Source organism: Felis catus, chromosome B3 (genome assembly GCF_018350175.1).
Source record: "Felis catus isolate Fca126 chromosome B3, F.catus_Fca126_mat1.0, whole genome shotgun sequence".
NCBI classification, from domain to species: domain Eukaryota; kingdom Metazoa; phylum Chordata; class Mammalia; order Carnivora; family Felidae; genus Felis; species Felis catus.
Genome location: NC_058373.1, coordinates 58,281,705 through 58,304,124, shown reverse-complemented (window position 1 = coordinate 58,304,124; position 22,420 = coordinate 58,281,705). Strand labels below are relative to the sequence as shown.

Here is a 22,420-nt window from a genome sequence, read left to right as displayed (position 1 = left end):
GAGACTATAATGCTAAGCAAGATAAGTCAGAGAAAGACAAATACCATATGATTTCACTCATATTGGAATTTAAGAAACAAATGAACAAAGGGAAAAAAAGACAACCCCCCAAAACAAACTCTTAACTATAGAGAACAAACAGATGGTTATCAGAGGGGAGATGGGTGAGAGGATGGATAAAACAGGTGAAGGAGATTCAAGAGTACACTTATCGTGATAATGATAAGCACTAATATATAGGATTGTTGCATTACTATATTGTGCACCTGAAACTAATATAACACTGTATGTTAAATATACTGGAATTAAAATAAATTCTAAAAAAATTTTAAGTTAAAAAAAAAAGAGTAATCCCCTGTGTGGAAGGGAAAAGAACAGTGGGAAGAGAAGAGCAGGCAGCAGTCTTAATGATGTAGACCACCATCATCTCTAATACAGGCCTTAGTACTGCTGTGCACCAAGAAGACAATAAACACATGAACAGAAGAGTTTATAATTGTTGTCAAAGAACATTCAGAGAAGTGTAAGGAAGGAGCATTCTCTCTCTGCCTTTCAAGATCTTTCTGCTAGACTAAGAATTAAATTTACACAAGACCAATTAAAAAGGGGAGAAAACCCAAAGTTTTCTTGTTACATATGCAGAGACCGAATAATGAAATTGAGACATAAAGAAATGACCAATGCAGGCAGTTTTTATGCTTCTTAGACAAAGAGACAATAAATTTGTGAGGAATTGACAGGATCTAAAAAAATGCTTGGGAGGTTTTTTTTTTTTTTTTAAGTTTTATTTATTTATTTTGAAAGAAAGAGATAGAGCATGAGCAGAGGAGGGAAAGAGGGAGGGACAGAGAGGAGACAGATCCCAAGCAGGCTCCATGCAGTCAGCACGCAGCCCAATGTGGGGATTGAACTCAAATTGTGAGATCATGCCCTGAGCCAAAACCAAGAGTCTGATGCTTAACTGACTGGGCCATCCAGGCGCCCTGGAAGCTTTAATTAGTAATGAATTCTAAGTAGAATTTGGGCTGACATAGTAGATTAGTAAAAAAGCAACAAGGTTTATTTTTACAGCTTTCTCAGTTTTTAAGTTCCTATCTGTGTTATAAGGATGTCTGTTTACTTCTTACTACCTTTCACATGGGAGGTTTATTTCCTGCTTTCAGGGGTACAGAGGAGAGCCTGAGTGTCCTTGTCCCAAGTAGCTTTAATTCAAAATAATCAGTGTGCCATTGCGGTACAGTTTACCCGGCCTGCCCTTGCTCCCTACAGGAGTAAGGAATCTGAATAGAATGTATTGGTGTGCCACAAATAGGTTAGATGGCCTGGTTTTCCTTCTTTTCTCTCTCCTGGGGATTTAAAATGCTACCCTGTGCTTCTCTTTTGCAATCCTGGTGCTTTTCCGTAGGAGGGGCATGCCTGGATCTTCAGAACACGTTAGAATCGACATTCATCAGAGGTGCCAAGGCTGTTTTTCTCAGCTACTCTAAGTCACCTTAGATATTAGCACCAGAGCACTCCAAAATATTTTGCCCACCAGGACAGTTAAGGTTTTTTCACAAAATACAGCCTCTAAGATGATAGCCCAAAAGTACAGGTGGTGATGCTCGACTCTGAGAGCCAGGGAGAGCATGCTATGCGGGGCCTCTCTAAGTCACCGGTATATATATATATATATATATATATATATATATATATATATATATATATATACACTAAATGGCCTACTGAAGCTAGCTTACGCGACCTCCCAGACACCCATAACTAAAGCCTTTTCCTTAAAGTTCTGGAATGGGCCACTGAGTTTTGTCAAATCCAACACAACACCGACAGCCACAGCACAGTCTAACTTCCGATTGGCCCTTTCCGCTTCCGCTCAGGGACTGGCAACAGAAGGCCATCACTGACGCATGCGCGTCATCTGTTTCCGGCCGAAGAGCGGGGTGTTCCTGCTTTCCCAGGCCGGGTGGAATTCCTATCTCACTTTCCTCGGCTTGAGTTTCCCTGTGGGCAATGGCTCCGGACTCAGGTCCCCTTCCTGAAGAGCCGCTCTTAAAGGTGCTACCCTTAGACGCTAAGGACAGGGGCACTCAGCGCTGTCGCTTGGGCCCGTCCGCCCTCAGCGCCTTGGGCGCGCACTTGGGCTCGGCGGTGAAGATCTCTCTGCCTGACGGCGGCTCCTGCGTCTGCACCGCGTGGCTGCGGCGGGACGGAGCAGACGGCTTTGTGCAACTGGATCCGCAGTGCGCGAGCCCCGGGGCGGCCGTGGAGGCTTCAGGGTTCCGGGGGAATCTCCGCTTAAGCAGCCTCCGCCTGGTGTCCTGCCCGTCGCTGCGGCACCTCAGTGTGTGGCCAGTGTTGCGGGAGGGGGCGGGCGCGCCCGGTGCCTCGAATCCAGCCGCGGTGCTGGAGGCGGCGCAGGAGCTTCTCAGGAACCGACCTGTCTCCCGGGGCCACGTGGTGACCGCTCCGCCGGGCGCCCCGGGTCCCGTAGCCGCGCTGCACATCGTCAGCGGGGCGCCCAGCCCGGATCCGGCCGGGCTAGTCACTCCTCGCACCCGCATCGGTCTCAGCGGGGTGCCTCCGTCGGAAGCGGAGCCACGGCCCGAGGTGCCCTTGGGGGGCCTTTCGGAGGCGGCCGACTCGCTGCGGGAGCTCCTCAGCCTGCCGCTCCGCTACCCTCGCACCTTGGCGGCCCTGGGGCTGGCAGTGCCTCGCGGGGTGCTCCTGGCGGGTCCCCCCGGAGTGGGCAAGACTCAGTTAGTGCGGGCCGTGGTCCGGGAAGCGGGCGCGGAGCTGCTGGCAGTGAGCGCCCCCGCGCTACAGGGCGCCCGGCCCGGGGAGACCGAGGAGAACGTGAGGCAGGTCTTCCGGCGCGCGCGGGAGCTGGCCAGCCGCAGACCCACCCTCCTCTTCCTGGACGAGTTGGACGCCCTGTGTCCCCGGCGGGGCGGCCCACACCGAGCCCCCGAGAGCCGCGTGGTGGCCCAGGTGTTGACGCTGCTAGACGGCATCAGTGGGGACCGCGAGGTGGTGGTGGTGGCATCCACCAACCGGCCGGACGCTCTAGACCCAGCGCTGCGCAGACCGGGGAGATTTGACCGGGAGGTAAATGGGCGGGGCCAGTCAGACCTCTGTTCCTGGAACCTCGGCCTCTTCTGGCCTTGATTGGCTGCCCCTAGGCGGTTGCCACTTAGGTTTGGCAGACGGTGAGGCTGGAGTGGGGCTTTGTGTGGTGCAGAGAACCTGTTCTCTGTCCTTGTGTGATCTGTGAGCCGGGACCTGTTTTTACCGAGTCAAATTGAGAAGCAAGGTGGCCTTTAGGGATGAGTTTTGTTGTGCAGGTCCTGAAGATGAGTACCACCGGTAATGTTAATTTTTTAGGGAACTAGTTCAGCTATAAGTGTATTCAACTCTTATGGATTTGGAATGAGAATTAAAATTAGGATAGCTTCAAGAAATGAGTGTGTTGAAATAAAAAGGGAGAAGTCGGGAAAGATCTAAATCAAAGCAGGCATTAATTCTTCTGGACTTATTCATTCCTTGTCAGGACACCAGCATCCTGACCCACAAGTGAGAAGTTACCCACAATTGCTCCCTGAGTTGCCAGAAAGATTGAGTACTCAAAAGCTGAACTATTTTACAAGCTTTAGTCCCAAATTGATTCCTGATTAAATAGTTTGAATAGTGGTTAAGTGATATTTGAACTTTGTGTTAGGAATCTAAAGAGACAGATGATAATTGCACACTTTTAGCTTAATCTGTGCAGAACTTGAGCACATTTGTTTCTTTTTTGCATCATCTAGTACTTGTCTCCTGAATAAAATCCATAAGGGTAGGGACCTAGACTATCTGGTTTACTGTTGCACCCTTGGTTGGTAGAACTTGGGAAGTTGTAAAAAATAACAAAATGTTGTTAAATAACATACAGAGAGCCTCTGATTTTATGGTGGTGTGAATGCCATAGTCATTCAGTAGGAAACGTATTTTGAATTTTGATCTTTTGCCAGGCTAGCAATATACTGTAAAATGCTCTCTTGTGATGCTGGGCAGCCACGAGATCATGAGGGTAAACAGCTGACACGTTGACAACCGTTTTATACTCATCCAAACATTCTGTTTTTCACTTTCATACAGTATTCAATAAATTGTATGAGATACTCAAAACTTTATTGTAAAATAGGTTTTGTGCTAGATGATTTTGCCGAACCACCGGCTGATAATGTAAGTGCTCTGAGCATATTTAAGTAGGCTAGGTTAAGCTGTGATGTTCAGTACGTTAGGTATATTAAATGCATTATCCGCTTGCTGTAATTCCAACTTATGATGCATTTATTGGGATGTAACCCCATCTTAAGGTGAGGAAGATCTGTATGTAATTTTCATTGTGCAACTATCCAGCCAGTGTTACTCCTCTGGAAAATTAGGATTTTAATATATTCAGAATCTATGGCATCCTTAAGAGTACATAGTTGTAGTGCCAAATTTGCTCAGTAAGTATACACCTTTGAGAGGATATAAATATTATACAATGTTTTAAGCTGTGTAAGCTTTAATTTCTCTTTTTTTGCTTTGCATATAGGTTGTCATTGGGACTCCTACACTTAAACAAAGAAAGGCGATACTCCAGGTGATTACCTCAAAGATGCCCATCTCCAGTCAAGTCGATTTGAGCCTCCTTGCAGAAATGACAGTTGGTTACGTTGGTGCAGACTTGACTGCACTTTGTAGAGAAGCTGCCCTGCACGCTCTCCTTCATAGTAAGAAGGTAGGAAGCACTGATTTATGACTGTGTATGTTGGCCTTTTGATTAATATAGCAAATTAATTTGGGATTAAACAAGTGGTAAGTACATTTTTTTGGAACTTTTGATACCTTCCACAGTTATTTCTTACCTGTATTTCTACATCTCCGCTCCATGGGAATAGCATAAGACTGAAGGTGGGGACAGAGGGCTGAGTCTTCCAGGTCTACCAGGACATTTTCCCTCATTGCCAAAGGGAACCGCCTAGTGCAGAAGCCCAGAGCAGCTAGGGAAAAGATAGCGTGGCCCCCAGAAGAATCAAATGTATTTCTTTTTAATTTTTGGTTTTGTTTATTTTGAAGCAATTTCAGACTTAGAGAAAAGTTGCAAAAACAGTACAAACAATTTCTGTATGTGCTTTACCCGGATTCTCCAAATGTAGCATTTTTCCAGTTTTGCTTTTTCCTTCTCTCTTCTGTGTTTTTACATGTATGTACGTACATATATATTTCTCTTCATATATATGATATATATATGTCTGTGTGTGAAACATTTGAGAATGTACTGCAGCCATGATGTCCCTTTAACCTTAAAATCTTAAGTATATATTTTCTAAAAACAAAGACTTGAACCACAGTATAATTATCAACATGAGGAAATGAACACTGACGTGATACTTTTGTATAATCTCTGTAGACCTTATCCAAATTTCACTCTATCCTATTAATTTCCTTTCTAGCAGAAATTTAAAAAAGAAAAAAAATAGTAATCCAAGATTACACATTGCATTTAGTTATCCTGATTTCTTAATATTCTTTAACCTAGAACCATTTTTAGTCTTTTATGGCTAACTTTTTAAGACTACAGGTTATTTTTTCTGTAGAGTATTCCTTGGTTTGGGTTTCACTGATGTTTCCTCATGATTGGATTCAGTTTTTGCATTTTTGGCAGAAGGGTCACAGAAATACTGTGTTCCCATTCCATCTGTTTTTTCCTTATTGATAAATATTTTGTAGGGAAAATAAATTTTTCTTTTCTTTTTTTTTTTTTTGAAAGTAAACTTTTCTAACCCAGGAGAAGATTGGGCACCTGGAATTTTTCTCTAAACTTGTCTTTGACATTGAAATCCTTAATTCATGACTACCTTTCTTTAAAATATTTAAGATGTTAGCTTTAAATATAATAGTTTTCGGGGCGCCTGGGTGGCGCAGTCGGTTAAGCGTCTGACTTCAGCCAGGTCACGATCTCGCGGTCTGTGAGTTCAAGCCCCGCATCAGGCTCTGGGCTGATGGCTCAGAGCCTGGAGCCTGTTTCCGATTCTGTGTCTCCCTCTCTCTCTGCCCCTCCCCCGTTCATGCTCTGTCTCTCTCTGCCCCTCCCCCGTTCATGCTCTGTCTCTCTCTGTCCCAAAAATAAATAAAAACGTTGGGGAAAAAAAAAAAAATAAATAAATATAATAGTTTTCAACACTATGGATTGGAAAATCTCTTCACTTTGTATGTAATAAGTAGTCATTAATCCTTAAACCCCTTCAGAAAAAAATTAATTTCAGCACCCTGAGGATTCTAGGACAAAGTTTTCGATCTCTATTGTAACTATTATAACATTAAAATTGCCTTTAATCTTGTAATTTTTAAAAACCAGTTTTTAGTTTGTTTAAATTATAAAAGGATGATTTATCATCCAAGGTTTGGAAAACCTTTTTACCTATATAATTTACATCCTTCCTCATTTCCATTTATTTTTACATGTACTCTGAAGGTGGGAAGGAGTTATGTGAACTTGTAAGTTCTCTTCTGGGTTTAGAACCAAAACTGCTTGAAGACTTAATGACACTTCTCATGCATAAAGGTGTGAGAATATATGCCTTTTGAAGGGAGGATGAGAGCACCAGCGTTTGGGAAGGGAGATTTACATTTAGGATTCCCTCTGCTTTGAAGTTCCAGGTTTGACCTTAAACACCCTGGCTTAGGTGGACCAGCCAGCTGCTACTTCAGGAGGGGCCTGCCCAGGCATAGCTACCACAGGTGATGGCTGAGTTCATAAACAACCAGGGGAAGTGGAAGGAAGAAAGGCAAAAAGGAAGAAGGGACAGAGGCATCTGGGAAGGTACTGGCTTCACCTTTTTCTTCTTTACCCCTCTGGCAGCTGAGGGGCTACTGCTGCCTCCATCTATACCAGGACAGACAAGGGATGCATTGAAGTTTGTTCAGCTTTTTGTGAAGTAATCCCATTAAAGGGTTTGAAATAGAGTTTAATACATACACACACAGGGGAAAGAATTTTATCTGCCTAACAGGGTTATTAGAATCAAGTGAGATAATATACATATAAGTGATCTTAGTTAGTGTTACTTAAAAATTAGTTAGGGGGTGCCTGGGTGGCTTAGGTCATGATCTCACAGTTCGTGGGTTTGAGCCCTGTGTCGGGCTCTGTGCTGACAGCTCAGAGCCTGGAACCTGTTTCAGTTTCTGTGTCTCCCTCTCTCTCTGCCCCTCCTCTGTTTGCATCTGTGTGTCTTTCTCTCTTTCAAAAATAAATTAACATTAAAAAAATAATTCAGGTACCCAATATCTAATACTCCTAGCCAATTAGGAAAAAAAAAACTATTAAAAAATTATTTAATAGTTTTCTTTGTGAGAAATTAAACAAAATAAAAATATTATAAAGAAAGTAAAAATTGCATGAAATCTCACCTCCCAGAGATTCTAATTTTTAGGAACATTGTTCAGAATAGTTCTCTTTCTCTCTCTCTCTCTTTCTATATATGTATGTACTTATATAATCTTATATAAATGGGATAGAATAGTTTCTTGTTGAAAATGGGAATTTTGGGGGCGCCTGGGTGGCTCAGTCAGTTAAGCCTCCGACTTCAGCTCAGGTCATGATCTCGCGGTCCGTGGGTTTGAGCCCCGCGTCGGGCTCTGTGCTGACAGCTCATGAGCCTGGAGCCTGTTTCAGATTCTGGGTCTCCTTCTCTCTCTGCCCCTCCCCCATTCATGCTCTGTCTCTCTCTGTCTCCAAAATAAATAAATGTTAAAAAAATTTTTTTACAAAGAAAGAAAATGGGAATCTTTTTTTAATTTTTTTTTTCAACGTTTATTTATTTTTGGGACAGAGAGAGACAGAGCATGAACGGGGGAGGGGCAGAGAGAGAGGGAGACACAGAATTGGAAACAGGCTCCAGGCTCTGAGCCATCAGCCCAGAGCCTGACGCGGGGCTCGAACTCCCGGACCGCGAGATCGTGACCTGGCTGAAGTCGGACGCTTAACCGACTGCGCCACCCAGGCGCCCCGTAAAATGGGAATCTTTTTGACAACTAAGTGTTCAGAATTTGATATGAGGGTAAATCTTAAATATAGTACAGATATTACAAATAGATATTATAAATATAAGCAGTTTTTAACTGTAACAAAAAATCTGTTTCACTAGAATGATCAAGGAAATTGCAAGAAAGATTCTCCACAATGTAATCTTAAAGTGAAGGTGGCCTTTCTAAGCATAACATAAAACCTAATGCCAAAAAGGAAATGGTTTGCTAATTTGACGATTTGGGGATGGCAAAACAATATATAAACAAAGACAAGACAAAAGACAGACTTGGAAAAAATACTTTGGCCTATGACAAAAAGACCAATTACCTTGATATAGAAAGAATTCTCATAGATCAGTAAGACCAACAATCTAAGAGAAAATGGGTAATAAAATATGAACAGGTAGGAGACAGTAAAAGGATTACAAGCAGCCAATAAACGTGAAAAATCCTCAACTTTACTTTCTTTAAAAATTAGTCTCTTTCAGTTATTTTTTAACTTTTTATTTTGAAATAATTAAAAACTTTAAGGAAAGTTGCAAAATAGAGAACTCCTGCTAAACCCTCCATCCAAATTCGCCAATTTTTAACATTTTGCCAAATTAGCTTTATCATTCTCTCTCTCCTCTGTCTGTAATTGTATATGTGTATACATATTACTTATTTTTTTCTGAATCAATTGAGGATGGGTTGCATGCATCATATCCCATTAGTTATCTATTTCCTAAGAACAAGTATGTCTCTATACGTGACCACAGTATGGTTATGTATAATCATTATATTCATGAAATTTAACACGGATACAAAACGTTATCAAATCTACAGCCCATATTCTTATTTTGGTAGTTGTTTCAATCATCTTAGCATTTTCCCCCCTCCAGTACAGGATCTTTTTCAGGTTAACATATTGCTTTTAGTTTTTAGTTTCTTTTAATCTCCAGTACTCCCTTAGCTTTTTTAAATGACACATTTTACATTGACATGTTAGGTCAGTGATTTTATAAAATGCTTTTCAATTTGGGTTTGTCTAATATTTGTTCATAGTCAGGTTCAGGTTATGCATGCCCATTTGGAATACTCCATAAGTGCTAGTGTGTCCTTAGGGTAATACACATGAAGGCACAGGATGTCTGCGTGCCCCTCGTTGGTGATGTCTCTCATCGGTGATTGAGGTGATTAGCCAGTCCAAGTTTTGTCCAGTTTCTCCACTGTATAGTGGTGTGTTTCCCTTTGTAACTAATAAATCTGTGAAGAGACCTTTGAGATCGTGCTCCTTGGCATACTTCCCTCCCCTTTTTTGTACCCATAAATGATTCTTGCCCCAACAGCCTTTACTTTAAATGGTTGCAAAATAGCTAACTTTCTAATTCCATCATTCCCTCTACCTCACTCTTGATTGAAGAAATTTAATGAACGCAATAGTGGTTACGATTTCCTCTATCACACTGGCAGAAATTTAAAAGTTTGGTGATCTCCAGTGCTGGAGAGGTATGGGAAGAACAGCTTTGTATTATTGGTACAGCTTTGAGAGCAGTGTGATAATACCTGTCAAAATCATAAATGTGCATACTCTTAAATCCAGTAATTCTACTTGGAGGAAATTATATAAAATACTTGAACATGTGCACAAGCACTTTCACCTGTAGCTTTGTTTTTAATAACAAAATACTGGAAACAACCTAACATTCAACAGAAAGATGCAGTTGAATTGTGGTACACTCATACAACAGTGTCAGAAAGAGTGAGGTTGAACTATATTAATTGATAGAAAAGATTTCTAACATAAGTGGCACAGAAGTGCAGGTTAATTTGTACAGTGGGGTCCCATTTATGTATCTGTTTGAAAAGATGTATGTGTCCTTACCATCATAAAACATACTAGTGGCATACACAGAGAGTGGTTGACTTCCTCTAGAGATGTTAGTGGGGAGAGCTGGGAGAGGAGAGGAGACTTTTCATTTTTTTTGTATTGTGTGTGTAGGATTCTTTATAATGATAGCAAAATAGATTTATAATTCAAAAGAAGATTAAAAAAAAAAAGAAGAAGAAGTAATTGTGCTCTTGTATCACAAAAAGGCCCTGTAATTTTTGGTCTGATTTTGCTTTTTGGGCATATTTCTTCAGAACCAGGACAACCCGACTATTGATGAAGTAGACTTCCTTGAAGCTTTTAAAAAGATTCAACCCTCATCCTTTCGAAGTGTCATTGGACTGATGGACATCAAGCCTGTTGGCTGGGAGCAGATTGGTGGCCTCGAAGATGTAAAACTGAAGTTAAAACAGGTGATATAGAGAGTTTGCTTGTGCCAGTAGAATGGTAGAGTTTAAGTGTAACACTTTTGTGATGAAGACAAACCGCACTTGCTGAAACTAATGTCATCCTAACATCTGAATCCAAGGGTTACTTCTCAGTCGTTGTTTTTAACTGGGCTTCTATAGGTGTCAGATGCCATTCATCATATTTTCCTACCTCACCCTTCTCTTGTTTGTTGTTTTCTTCAAAGACTGTATAACCTAGAATGGAGTCAGCAGACTTTTTCTGTAGAGGGCCAGAGAGTAAACATTTTAGGTTTGGTGGGCCATACAGTCTTTATTGCAACCACTCAACTCGGTATTCATGGCATGAGAGCAGCCAAAGACAATATGTAATCACTACTTGCGTTCTGAAGGAACTTTATTTATGGACACTGAAATCATAATTGTCACACGTCACAAAATATTCTTCTGATTTTCTTTTCAAGCATTTAAAAATGTAAGAGTGGTTCTTAGTTTGTGGGTGGTACGAACACAGATTTTTAGTTTACAGGCCTGAGTTTGCCCTGGGACTGATAAAAGCACAAAGTTATAATACACAGTATGGCCTGGGTGGCTACGGTTCTCACAGTGGATGCTAAGGAGCACAACTCTCCAGATCCTCTCACTGGCATTGCAGTTTCAGAAATTAATTTTGTTCATTTACCTTCAGGTGATCCTGCCATAAGGAACTAGATTTCTCTAACCCCATACAAAAGACTGATGTATAAGTATCACTACCATTTATTCATCAAAACTAGAAGCTATATCTACAGTGAACCCTAGAATCCTTGTGTCCATGGATCAGTGCATTTATAACATTCCCTAATTTTTTACATGCATTGTCTCATTTAATCTTTACAAAGTGCGTGAGAGATCAGCCACACTTCCTGTTGCAAACACTATTTCTTTAGCTTTGAGATGTTAAGCTTTCTTGCCTTTCTGAACATTCTGTTCCTTAATGTTGCCATAAGTGTTAGTACTCCAAGCTCCTAGGAATCCTCTTTTTGCATTCTGTGAGTCCATGATCTCAATATCCAGGGCTTTAGCTGTCTCCTGAAAACTGTTCACTCAAAAATCTTTATATCCAACACAGATAGTTCTTTTGATCATCAGAGCTACTTAGCTGTCTGCCTACCCGGTAACTTCCAGGAATCTCAAACTCAGGACATCCATAGCTCAGCTAATCAACCCACCCTCCACACCTGGATTCTCTACCTCTGTGAATAAAGCCAGCAACCCATCTCCTAAGTCAGAAACCTGTCTTCTAAATGCAGGGGTCATGCCATACGTGCACGTAAGTTCCCCTTTGGATTTAGAACATAGTCCCTGCAGGGGCGCCTGAGTGGCTCAGTCAGTTAAGCATCTGACTTCAGGCTCAGATCATGATCTCAGGGTTCGCAAGTTCAAGCCCCGCATCGGGCTCTGGGCTGACAGCTTGGAGCCTGGAGCCTGGACCCTCCTCAGGTTCTGTGCCTCCCTCTCTCTCTCTCTCTCTCTCTACCCCTCCCCAGCTCACATTCTGTCTCCCTCCTCTCAGAAATAAATAAAAACATTAAAAAAAAAAAAAAAAAAAAAAAGAGACAGAGAAACATGGTCCCTGCATAAAAGAGTTAATTTTATGTTTCAAATCTATCCCTTCCAGTGCCTGTGACACATCCAGCCTTACTATTTTTGTAGTCAGAATTATTGCAAGAGACTTCTAACTGGTCGCCCTGCTTCTGTTTATTTCTTTCCAGTCCATTCTCCATCCTGCTTCCTCAGTGCTGACTAAAACTTTCAAGGCTTAACACAATCTGACTCCTACTTCCACTTTCATTCCATTACTCCTTGCTTCCCCTATTCTCCTTTCTGTTACTACTTACTGTTGGGATGAATAAGAGTTTCAAGTGTCTCTGTGTGTATTGTTCGTTCCCGGTGGAATGCCCTTTTCTGGCCTCATTGTTAGTTTACAAGCCTGCCTCCCCAACTAAAATCTGAGTTCCCTTGCTATGGGGATCTTATCCTTTTTTAATAGAAAGACAATACATCAGTAGTTAAGAGTTTGCACTTCCTGATTTACATTGCCTGGGGGGGGGGGGAGGGGGACAGCCTTAGTTCTGCTGCCTCACTAGGAATAAGACCTGGGCGAATTACTTCACTGTTGTAAGTCTGAGCTTCTGCATCTACAAAAGTATGATGACAATAAAACCACATACTCAGAGGTAATGGGGACTTGTTTACTATTTAGTTAACATTTGTAGAATGCTTACTTTGTGAAGGTGTCATTCTAGGTATGGGAATTTAAGTGGTAAACTTTATTTACATTCTAGCCGAGCAGAATGATAAACCCAACATGGAAAAATAATAATTTCAGATAGTGAATGAGTAAGTGCTCCCAAAATAAAAGATGGGCAGTAGCATAGATTGGCGGGCGGGGATGGGGGTGGGGTCTGCTTTAATTAAAGTAGTTAGGGAAGACCTCTCCAAGGAAATGACATTTGAGCTGAGACTGAATGATGAGGGATAGCCACATAGATTTTGAAGGAGTGTTCAGGCAGAGAAAGAATAGCAAACAAAGGCCCTGAGATGGGAACAAACTGGGGTGTTTGGGAAAGAGGCTGCATAAGGCCTTGTAATAGGAAGGAGTGGTAGGAAGGAGTTCAGATGTGGCTTTTATTCTAATTCTGATGGGAAGTCACTGTAGGATTTGAAGCAGGAAATGATGTGACCTGACTTAGGTTATAAGATCACTGGTTGCTGTGTGGAGAGTGGACTGCATTTCCAGCTCATAACAGGTACCTGAGAATTGTTGAGTGAACACTTGAATTTACTGGATCATATGATGTTTTATCATTATACTAAAACAATTGTCTCTTTTTATGTACTTACAGAGTATTGAGTGGCCTCTAAAATTCCCTCGGGAATTTGTCAGGATGGGCCTGACACAGCCAAAGGGAGTTCTCCTGTATGGTCCTCCTGGATGTGCTAAAACCACCCTGGTGAGGGCCCTGGCCACAAGCTGTCATTGCTCTTTTGTTTCAGTGAGTGGAGCTGATCTCTTTTCTCCTTTTGTTGGAGATTCAGAAAAAGTCTTGTCTCAGGTTTGTTTGTTTATTTTCTCCCATATAGTTAAGTGTCCTTCTGAATTTTCATGATATGCCTTAAGGATAAACCTTAGTTATTAAAAATATTACTGGCCTTTTTTTCAACTAGAAAAGTTATGTATATTTGTTTATAGAAAATTTAGGAAATATAGGAAAGTGTTAGGTAAGAAATCCTTTGTAATCTCTACCTACTGTTAATGTTTTGGTGAATTTCCTTTATTTTTTTGCTTTTGTTTTAAACTTGAGGGCAGATTATATCTTTATCACGATTTTTTAAAATCATCATTTTTAAAACTCCATAATATTAAATGTTTTGAAAATATGATTTTTAACCTGTACATAATACTCCATTCTTTCTTGTTCTGTTTATTCATTCCCCAATTCTTAAACATGTAGCATCTTTCTCTTCTTTTTACATTTTAAAAATTATAAGTAGTAATACATAAAGCATATATTCACTTGAATACTGAGTAATGTATAGCTTTTCAATAATTTTATTTTCCCAACAAAAGGTATTTCGACAAGCAAGAGCAAATACTCCAGCAATTGTGTTTTTGGATGAAATTGATTCAATCTTGGGCTCTCGATCCATCAGCAAAACAGAATGCAATGTTCAAGAGCGTGTTCTTTCTGTTCTCCTGAATGAATTAGATGGTGTAGGACTGAAGACTACAGAGAGAAGAGGAAGTAAATCAGATCAACAGGGTAAATACAAGGAGCTGAGAAAAAACGAAGAGGTATTTATTAGCCAGAATATACAAAACCCAGGCCAATATTAAATACAGTGCATATACACTAGCTTTCCCTATGTGGATTCATCTCATAGAAGGAATTATGTAATTTCAGTTTGGCTGGATGTTTACAGAGCTGCTAAAAATTGTGATTTGGCTAGAAAAGATGAGGTAAATTTTATAAGTTATCTTAAATATATATGAATGTGGATTTTATTTTTCCTGAGATTTAGAAACCTAACGTTACATATTGCATAGAAAAGGGGTTTATTCTTATTTTTATATCCTGAAGAACCAGTGTTCATCCCTTTCTAAAAGTTTTATATGAAACAAAACAAAACATTGTTATTACTAATGATCTTAGTAATTCACAACTTCCGATTTTCTTGAGGAATGGGTTTCCCTGCTTATAATGAAGTTAAAATGACCTTCAGAAGCCCCTTCTTCCCTTTCTGAGTCTCTTCCTAGATAGAGTTTGATACCCTTAAATTACCCAACAGATCCGTTTTCTTTTATTCTTTCCTTGTTTTTACTTGTTTCCCAGTTGAAAAATCATTCCACGGGAGAGTCTTACAGCTCTTGAGAAATATATGACACTAGAATCTGAAGGGACCCATGAGATTTTCTAATCAAATTTTCTTGTAACACAGGAATTCCTTCTACAGCATCTGACAGGTGTTCACTCACCTCTGCTAAAATTTTGCAGATACAGGGAATTCACTACTTTGAGAGATCACATTAATGGTGAACTACTCTGATTATTCAGTTCAATTGAAAAGAAAAAAATGTTTTAATTCCAGTGTAGTTAACATATAGTGTTATACTAGTTTCAGGTATACAATTTGGTGATTCAACAATTCCATGTATTACTCAGTGCTCATCATGATTGCTCTTTAATCCCCATCACCTATTTCACCACCCACCCTGCCTCCTCCCCTCCCCTCTGTTTTCTATAGTTAAGAGTCTGTTTTTTGGTTTGTTTCTCTCTCTCTTTTTTTTTTTTTTTTAACCTGTGTCCATTTGTTTTGTTTCTTAAATTCCACATATGAGTGAGATCATATGGTATTTGTCTTTCTCTGGCTTATTTCACTTAGCATTATACTCTCTAGAGTCATTCATGTTGTTGCAAATGGCAGGACTTCATTCTTTTTTATGGCTGAATAATATTCCATTGTATATATACCATATCTTCTTTATCCATTCATCTATCAGTGGATACTTGGGCAGCTTCTGTAATTTGGCTATTGTATAATGCTATAGTAGGGGTGCCTGGGTGGCTCAGTAGGTTAAGTGTCCAACTTTTTTTTTTTTTTAATTTTTGTTAAGGTTTATTAATTTTTGACAGAGAGAGAGAGAGAGAAAGCGAGCGCATGAGTGGGGGAGGGGCAGAGAGAGGTAGACACAGAATCTGAAGCAGGCTCCAGGCTCTGAGCTGTCAGCACAGAGCTCGGCACAGGGCTTGAACTCACGGACCATGAGATCATGACCTGAGCCGAAGTCGGACGCTCAATCGACTGAGCCACCCAGGTACCCCAAGTGTCCAACTTTGGCTCAGGTCGTGATCTCATGGTTTGTGGGTTCCAGCCTAGTGTCGGGCTCTGTGCTGACAGCTCAGAGCCTAGAGCCTGCTTCAGATTCTGTGTCTCCTTCTCTCTCTGCTTCTTCCCCACTTGTGCTTTGTCTCTGAAAGCTTGTTTCCCTTGCCTCAGGAGACAAGAAAAATGTTGTTACAGCTGATGCAGAGAAATTACTGCCTGTGCTCTCTTTAAGGATTTTTATGGTTTCAGGTCTCACAATTAGGTCCTTAATTCATTTTGAGTTTATTTTTCTGTATGGTGTAAGAAAGTAGTCCAGTTTCATTCTTTTGCATGTAGCTGTCCAGTTTTCCCAACACCATTTGTTGAAGAGACTGTCTTTTTCCCATTGCATATTCTTGCCTCCTTTGCTGAGGCAAAGGCACCATATAATTGTGAATTTATTTCTGGGCTTTCTATTCTGTTTTATTGATCTATGTGTCTATTTTTGTGCCAATACCATCAGTACCATACTGTTTAGATTACTGCAGCTTTGTAGTGTAATTTGAAATCTGGGATTATGAGGCTTCCATCTTTGTTTTTCTTTTTCAAGGTTACTTTGCGGTCTTTTGTAGTTCCATACAAATTTTAGCATTCTTGTTCTAGTTCTATGGCAAGTGCTGTTGGTATTTTGATAGAGATTGCATTAAATCTGTAGATTGCTGGGTAGTATAGACATTTTAACAATGTTTGTTCTTCCAATCCATGAGCATGGGATGTCTTTTCATTCTTCAATTTCTTTCATCAGTGTTTTATAATTTTCAGAGTACACAGGGCTTTCACCTCCTTCGTTAAGTTTAATTCCTCGGTATTTCATTATTTTTGGTGCAGTTGTAAATGGGATTGTTTTTTAAATTTCTCTTTCTGCTGTTTCATTATTAGTGTATAGAAATGCAATGGATTTCTGTACATTGAGTATCCTGTAACCTTACTGCATTCATTTATCAGTTCTAGCAGTCTTTCGATGGAGTCTTTTGGATTTTCTTAATATAGTATCGTGTCATCTGCAAATAGTGAAAGTTTTACTTCCTCCTTGCCATTTTTGGTGCCTTTGTTTCTTTTTGTTGTCTGATTGCTGTGGTTAGGACTTTTTTAGTCCAGTGTTGAATAAAAGTAGTTGAGAGTGGACATCTCTGTCCTGTTCCTGAGACCTTAGGGGAAAGCTCTCAGTTTTTTATCACTGAGTATGATGTTAGCTGTGGGTTTTTCATATATGGACTTTATTATGTTGGGGTATGTTCCCTCTAAACCTATTTTGTTGAGGGTTTTTATCATGAATGGATGTTGTACTTTGTCAGTTGCTTTTTGTGCATCTATTGAGAGGATCATATGGATGGTTCTTGTCCTTTCTCTATTGATGTATCACATTGATTGATCTGAGAATATTGAACCACCCTTGCATCCCAGGAATACATCCCATTTGATTGTGGTGAATGATTTTTTTTAATATATTGTTGGATTCAGTTTGCTAATGTTTTGTTGAGGATTTTTGCATTCATGTACATCAGAGATACTGGCCTTTAGTTCTCTTTTATTGTGGTATCTTTATCTGGTTTTGGTATCAGGGTAATGCTGGCCTCAAAGAATGAATTTGGAAGTTTTCCTTCTTCTATTTTATGGAATAGTTTGTGAAGAACAGGTATTAACTCTTCTTTAAAAGTTTGGTAGAATTCCCCTTTGAAGCCATCAGGTCCTGGACTTTTTGAACTCGCAACAAACAATTTTGAATGCTTAGCCTGTGTAAGGCCTTGCCCTGACTGCTTTTCGGTATTTCTTACCTTCATCTAGGATTTACCCATCTTCAGCTTATGTTGTCATATTTCTGCCTCTGCAAAGAAAAATAAATAAACAGTAAAGTAGATCTCCATCTTCTAGGACATTAGAGCCAGGGTGTTTCATAGCCATACATCTCTACCTGTTAGTCATATGCTTTGTCTTTTCAAGTCACCTACCAATCATTCACTGGGGCTCAGGTACATTCAGTAGGTGTTCTCTGCTGTGGTGTAGGCTTTCCATTGGTTCTCACATGGAGAGATGTCCCCCAGGATTGGCCAGTTTTTTCACCACACACAGAAAGTAGTTCTTTGGTTAATAATTTGTATTTGCATACCTTGAGATCAAGAAGGGGGTATAAGCATTCCCGTCCCAAGAAAAGCATATGCTTATTTAAAAATAAATGGACCCTTCTTATTTATATTTCTTAAAAATGTAATAACGAACAACTTATTGACATTACTTTTGTGTTGTGTATTTTCCCTCAGTTAGAGTTGCAAGAAGCGTTTAATAGAAATGTCATGATTGTTGCTGCAACAAATAGACCTGATGTATTAGATGATGCCTTATTACGACCTGGAAGATTAGATAAGATTATTTATATTCCACCTCCAGATGAAAAGGTAATTGTACATGTTTTACTCTATGTTAGGATTCTTAATACATCAGTGTTGGAGCTGTAAGGAGCCTGGCAGCATTGAATCCCAAACTGGATATATATGTACCTGGTGTGTGTCTTACACTGGGCTCTGCATTCTTCCTCGCCTGGTGGCCCTTCATAAAGTCATAATTTTGATCTGCTTTTGCTGGATATTCTGGGCATATTTTCAGAGAAACATAAGCTTAAAAGTTAAAAGTAGTTGCCTTATTTCATTATTGTGGCAGACTGAAAAAATATCGAGCTTATTAGGTATACTCAACATTATTTTACAGCTAGAGTGGAGGAATCCTAAAATGTCTGGAGAATATATGTATCTGTATCCTTGTTTTACAGTGGGAAAATCTGACGTTAGAGTGATTACACAATGTATCCATGGTCAAAGAATCAGTAAATCTTTTGCCCTTAACATCTACAGCCACCGATAGGGAGAGACTAATGACAAAGAATGAATCTTTTCCTCCCTTCCTAAAAAATAAATAAATAAATATTTAAATGTCTGTTTATTTTTAAATTATGTCTGGATAAGTCATGTGTTTCCTTCTTAATCCATGTCTGATAACACTGTTTGTACCCAAAAGAAGGGGATTCATCATGTCTCTTAAAGAAATATATCTACAATCAGCTATTTTAAAAATGATTATAAAAGTGTTAGAAATTTATCATGTCATTATTTTTACCATTGTCATATGAGCCATTGGTGAAGTACTTTTTCTTATCTCTTCAGAAGTGATTCTTATTGTTTAATCATTAAAATATACATAACACTTGATCTGTAGTATGACAGGAAACACTCCCTTGAAATATTTTAATCTAGCTTTGTGTCACACATAAATGTTATAAGATTATAAACATATTACTTTTAATTTTGTTCCAGGGCAGGCTTTCTATTTTGAAAGTCTATACCAAAAACATGCCAATGGGACCTGATGTTTCCTTAGAAAACCTAGCAGCAGAAACCTGTTTTTTCTCTGGTGCTGATCTTGGAAACCTTTGCAAAGAAGTAAGTTAATTAGTGAAGGAACATATGGTTGAGAACATTTCTTCATTTATTCAGATCTTCATTCACTTGGTAGCATTTACTGAAGGACTGCTATGGGGTGGGCACTGTGGAAGGTGAAACAGATGTCGCCACTGCCCTTCCCTTCCAGAGCTTACAGGTGCATGGCGAGTTGCAGAGAGGCAAATTGTAGTACTCAGTTGGCAACTGAAAGTATGTGGTGAATCAGGAAGTTCAGGGTGTTGTGGGACTGAACCAGACTTGGGGGCATCAGAGAAGGCTCTCGTGTGTAAACTGAGATTGGAAGGATGGTGAGAGCATTGAGCAGGCTAAGGGAGGGGAGAAAATGTGCGGACTGGAATAAGAGATAACATGCCTTTATTGAGGAGATGGACAATGGCCAGATCACACAGGTCCTTGTAAGCCACTTTAAGGAATTTAGACTTTGAGAGTAAAAGAAGCCATCGTAGGTGTTTCTTTTTCCATAACCTTTTATTAAATGTACTGTTCAGGAAAATGCACAGACCATAAGGATATGGTTCACTGAATTAACATAAAATGAACACACTGTGTAACTACCAAGAAAGAGAACATTATCAATACCCCAGAAGCTTCGCTTGGGGCTTTCCCAATCTCTCTCCCAAAAGGGAAGTACTCTTCTGACTTCCAGCACTGGAGATTAGTTTGCATATTTTTGAACTTTATAAAAATAGGACCATACTGTATACTTTTATGTCTGCTTCTTTAACTCAGGATTATGTTTGTGAAATTCATCTGTGATTTTGTGCATAACAGTAGTTTGTGCATGCCCATCACTTTATGGTTTATGAATATACTGTGTTCATTCTTTTGAACGTTTGGGTTACGACTTTTTTTTATAAATTGTGCTGCTGTGAACAATCTTGTGTATGTGTCTGTATATACTTATAGAGAGAATTGCTATGTTATAGAGTATGTGTTTGACCTTTTCCTTTATGATCAGTGTTGTGTCCTATTTAAAAACTCTTACTCTGGGGTACCTGGGTGGCTCAATCAGTTAAACATCTGACTCTTGATTTTGGCTCAGGTCATGATCTCGTGGTTTGTGAGTTTGAGCCCTGCATCAGCTCTGCACTGACAGTGTGGAGCCTGCTTGGGATTCTCTGTCTCCCTCTCTCTTTCTGCCCCTACCCCATTCATGTGCACATACTGTCTCTCAAAATAAATAAACCTTAAAAAAAAACAAAAAAAAAAAAACTACTCTGAGGTCAGGGAGATAGTCTCTCATCTGTAAATATTTTTATGGGCTCATAGTGTATATATTATTATTACAACTTGCATTTTCTTTTTTCCCATTTAAGGCTAGAGTTTAATGTAGAAGAAATGATGACCCATTGAGACAACTTTTAAACACCATGTTTAACTTTTTAATATTTGGTCATGAGTGTTGGAATTCTGAGAAGTGGGACTGAGGTTTTTACACTTAGGTTTTGAAGTACTGCCATAAATTGTAAAAAATGAAGCACATTAATTACTTCCTATTGTTTGTCTCTTGTAGGCTGCCTTGCTGGCTCTGCAAGAAAATGGACTAGACGCAACCACAGTGAAACAAGAGCACTTCCTGAAATCACTGAAGACTATAAAACCGTCCTTAAGTCACGCGGACTTGACTTTATATGAAAACTTATTTCAGGAACAAGGATTATCTAACTTAGAGGATTTGTAAAAATTACGTTACATCCCTGCTGAAGGATTAATTGAACTGTGAACTTGCTCTATGATTTGCAACTTCGCATTTTTAGAGTTTGTGTGTATCATTTCCTGTAAATAAAAGGGATAAGCACCTGATAAGCTAAAGTTCATCTTATTTCTAAAAAGTATATGAAAATACCATAATTTGGGAAGAGAGTATATGTATGTTGATTTTTGTAATGGGGATGGTGGTTGCTTTTGTTTGTTTGGGGTTGGTTTTTTTTTTTTTTAAGTTTTATTTATTTTTGAGAGAGAGAGAGAGTGAGTGAGCAGGGGAGGGGTAAAGAGAAAGGAAGACAGAGGATCCCAAGCAGGCTCCATCTGCCAGTGCAGAGCCCAACCTAGGGCTCAAACTCACAAACACTTAGATCGTGACCTAAGCCAAAATCAGGAGTCAGATCTCAACCAACTGAGCCACCCAAGCACCCCGGGTTGGTTGCTTATAGGAAAGTACAAAGAACTCTTATGCTCTCTTAAACCAGATTCACCAATTTTTAACATTTTGCCGTATTTACTTTCTCCTTTTTTATATATACATAAACATATACATACATACATACATACATATACATAAACACAGTATTTTTCAGAACTATTTAAGAATAGATTTCATGTATCATGCCCCTTTACCCCTTGATACTTCAGTGTACATTTTTTAGGATTTTATTTTTAAGTAATCTCTACACCCAACATGGGGCTCGAACTCAAAGCCCTGAGACTGAGTCTCATGCTCCACCAACTGAGCTAGCCAGGCGCCCCTTCAGTGGATATTTCTTACAAATGTGATTATTTATTATGTAACCATGGTGTATTTATCAAGCTCAGGAAATTTAACATGGATACAATATTTTAATCTAATAAATTTCATCTATGGTCTCCACAGTAATGTTTTTCTAGTTACAGGATCCAGTCTCAGATCATACATTGCATTTAGTTATCATGTATCTTTAACCTCTTTAGATTTGTAACAGTTCCTCAGTCTTTCTAGACCTTGACATTTTTTGAAGAGTACAGACTAACTACTTAATAGAACCACTGGCTTCTGATTTGTGTTTGCCTGCTTTTGCATCTAGATTCAGGCTATGCATCACCAGTGGTGCACTACATAAGTGCTGTGTTGTCAGAGATCACAGCTGGAGGCACGTGAGTCTACTCATATTGGTGGTGTTGATTTTGATCACTTGTTCACAGTATTGTCCAATTTCTCCATGTATAGCTGTAATTTTCCTTTTGCAATTCTAAACAATTTTTAAGGAGCTAGTGATATGTATGTTTTTATTTCCTTTTACTACAAAAGTAATAGAATGTTAGAAAATGCAGATAAACACAAAGAAAATACTTGGATATTTAACCTTTTAGCCCCTTATGCATGTGTAGATCTTTTTTTTTAAACCAAAAATGCATGGTATAGCTCTTAACTTGTTTTTCTCACTTAACAGTGTCTGTCTGGTAAGCATCTTACTGAGCCTTTCTTCACCAAGGAGGTGCCATACGAGATGCTGGAGTGTAAATGGATGAGA

At 39.6% G+C, this 22,420-nt stretch overlaps 1 protein-coding gene across 4 annotated transcripts; it reads left to right on the top strand.

Annotated features, from left to right (window-relative positions):
• The first annotated feature begins 1,728 nt into the window (after positions 1 to 1,728).
• On the top strand, positions 1,729 to 20,996 carry SPATA5L1 (spermatogenesis associated 5 like 1). Of its 4 annotated transcripts, none has more exons than XM_045059392.1 (8): positions 1,734 to 3,105; positions 4,580 to 4,765; positions 10,180 to 10,338; positions 13,221 to 13,430; positions 13,946 to 14,138; positions 18,004 to 18,134; positions 19,047 to 19,172; positions 20,707 to 20,996. In XM_045059392.1, the coding sequence occupies exons 1-8, from the start codon at positions 2,011 to 2,013 to the stop codon at positions 20,872 to 20,874; spliced, it is 2,268 nt and encodes a 755-aa protein (XP_044915327.1). In that variant the 5' UTR covers positions 1,734 to 2,010; the 3' UTR covers positions 20,875 to 20,996. The 4 variants fall into 4 exon arrangements, 3 of the variants coding, with proteins under 3 accessions (XP_044915328.1, XP_044915327.1, XP_006932626.3); XM_006932564.4 differs by having other exon boundaries at positions 1,736 to 3,105; positions 13,946 to 14,170; positions 18,000 to 18,134; XM_045059393.1 differs by lacking the exons at positions 19,047 to 19,172; positions 20,707 to 20,996 and adding an exon at positions 14,280 to 14,335 and having other exon boundaries at positions 1,729 to 3,105; positions 13,946 to 14,170; positions 18,000 to 18,135.
• The last annotated feature ends 1,424 nt before the right edge of the window (positions 20,997 to 22,420 follow it).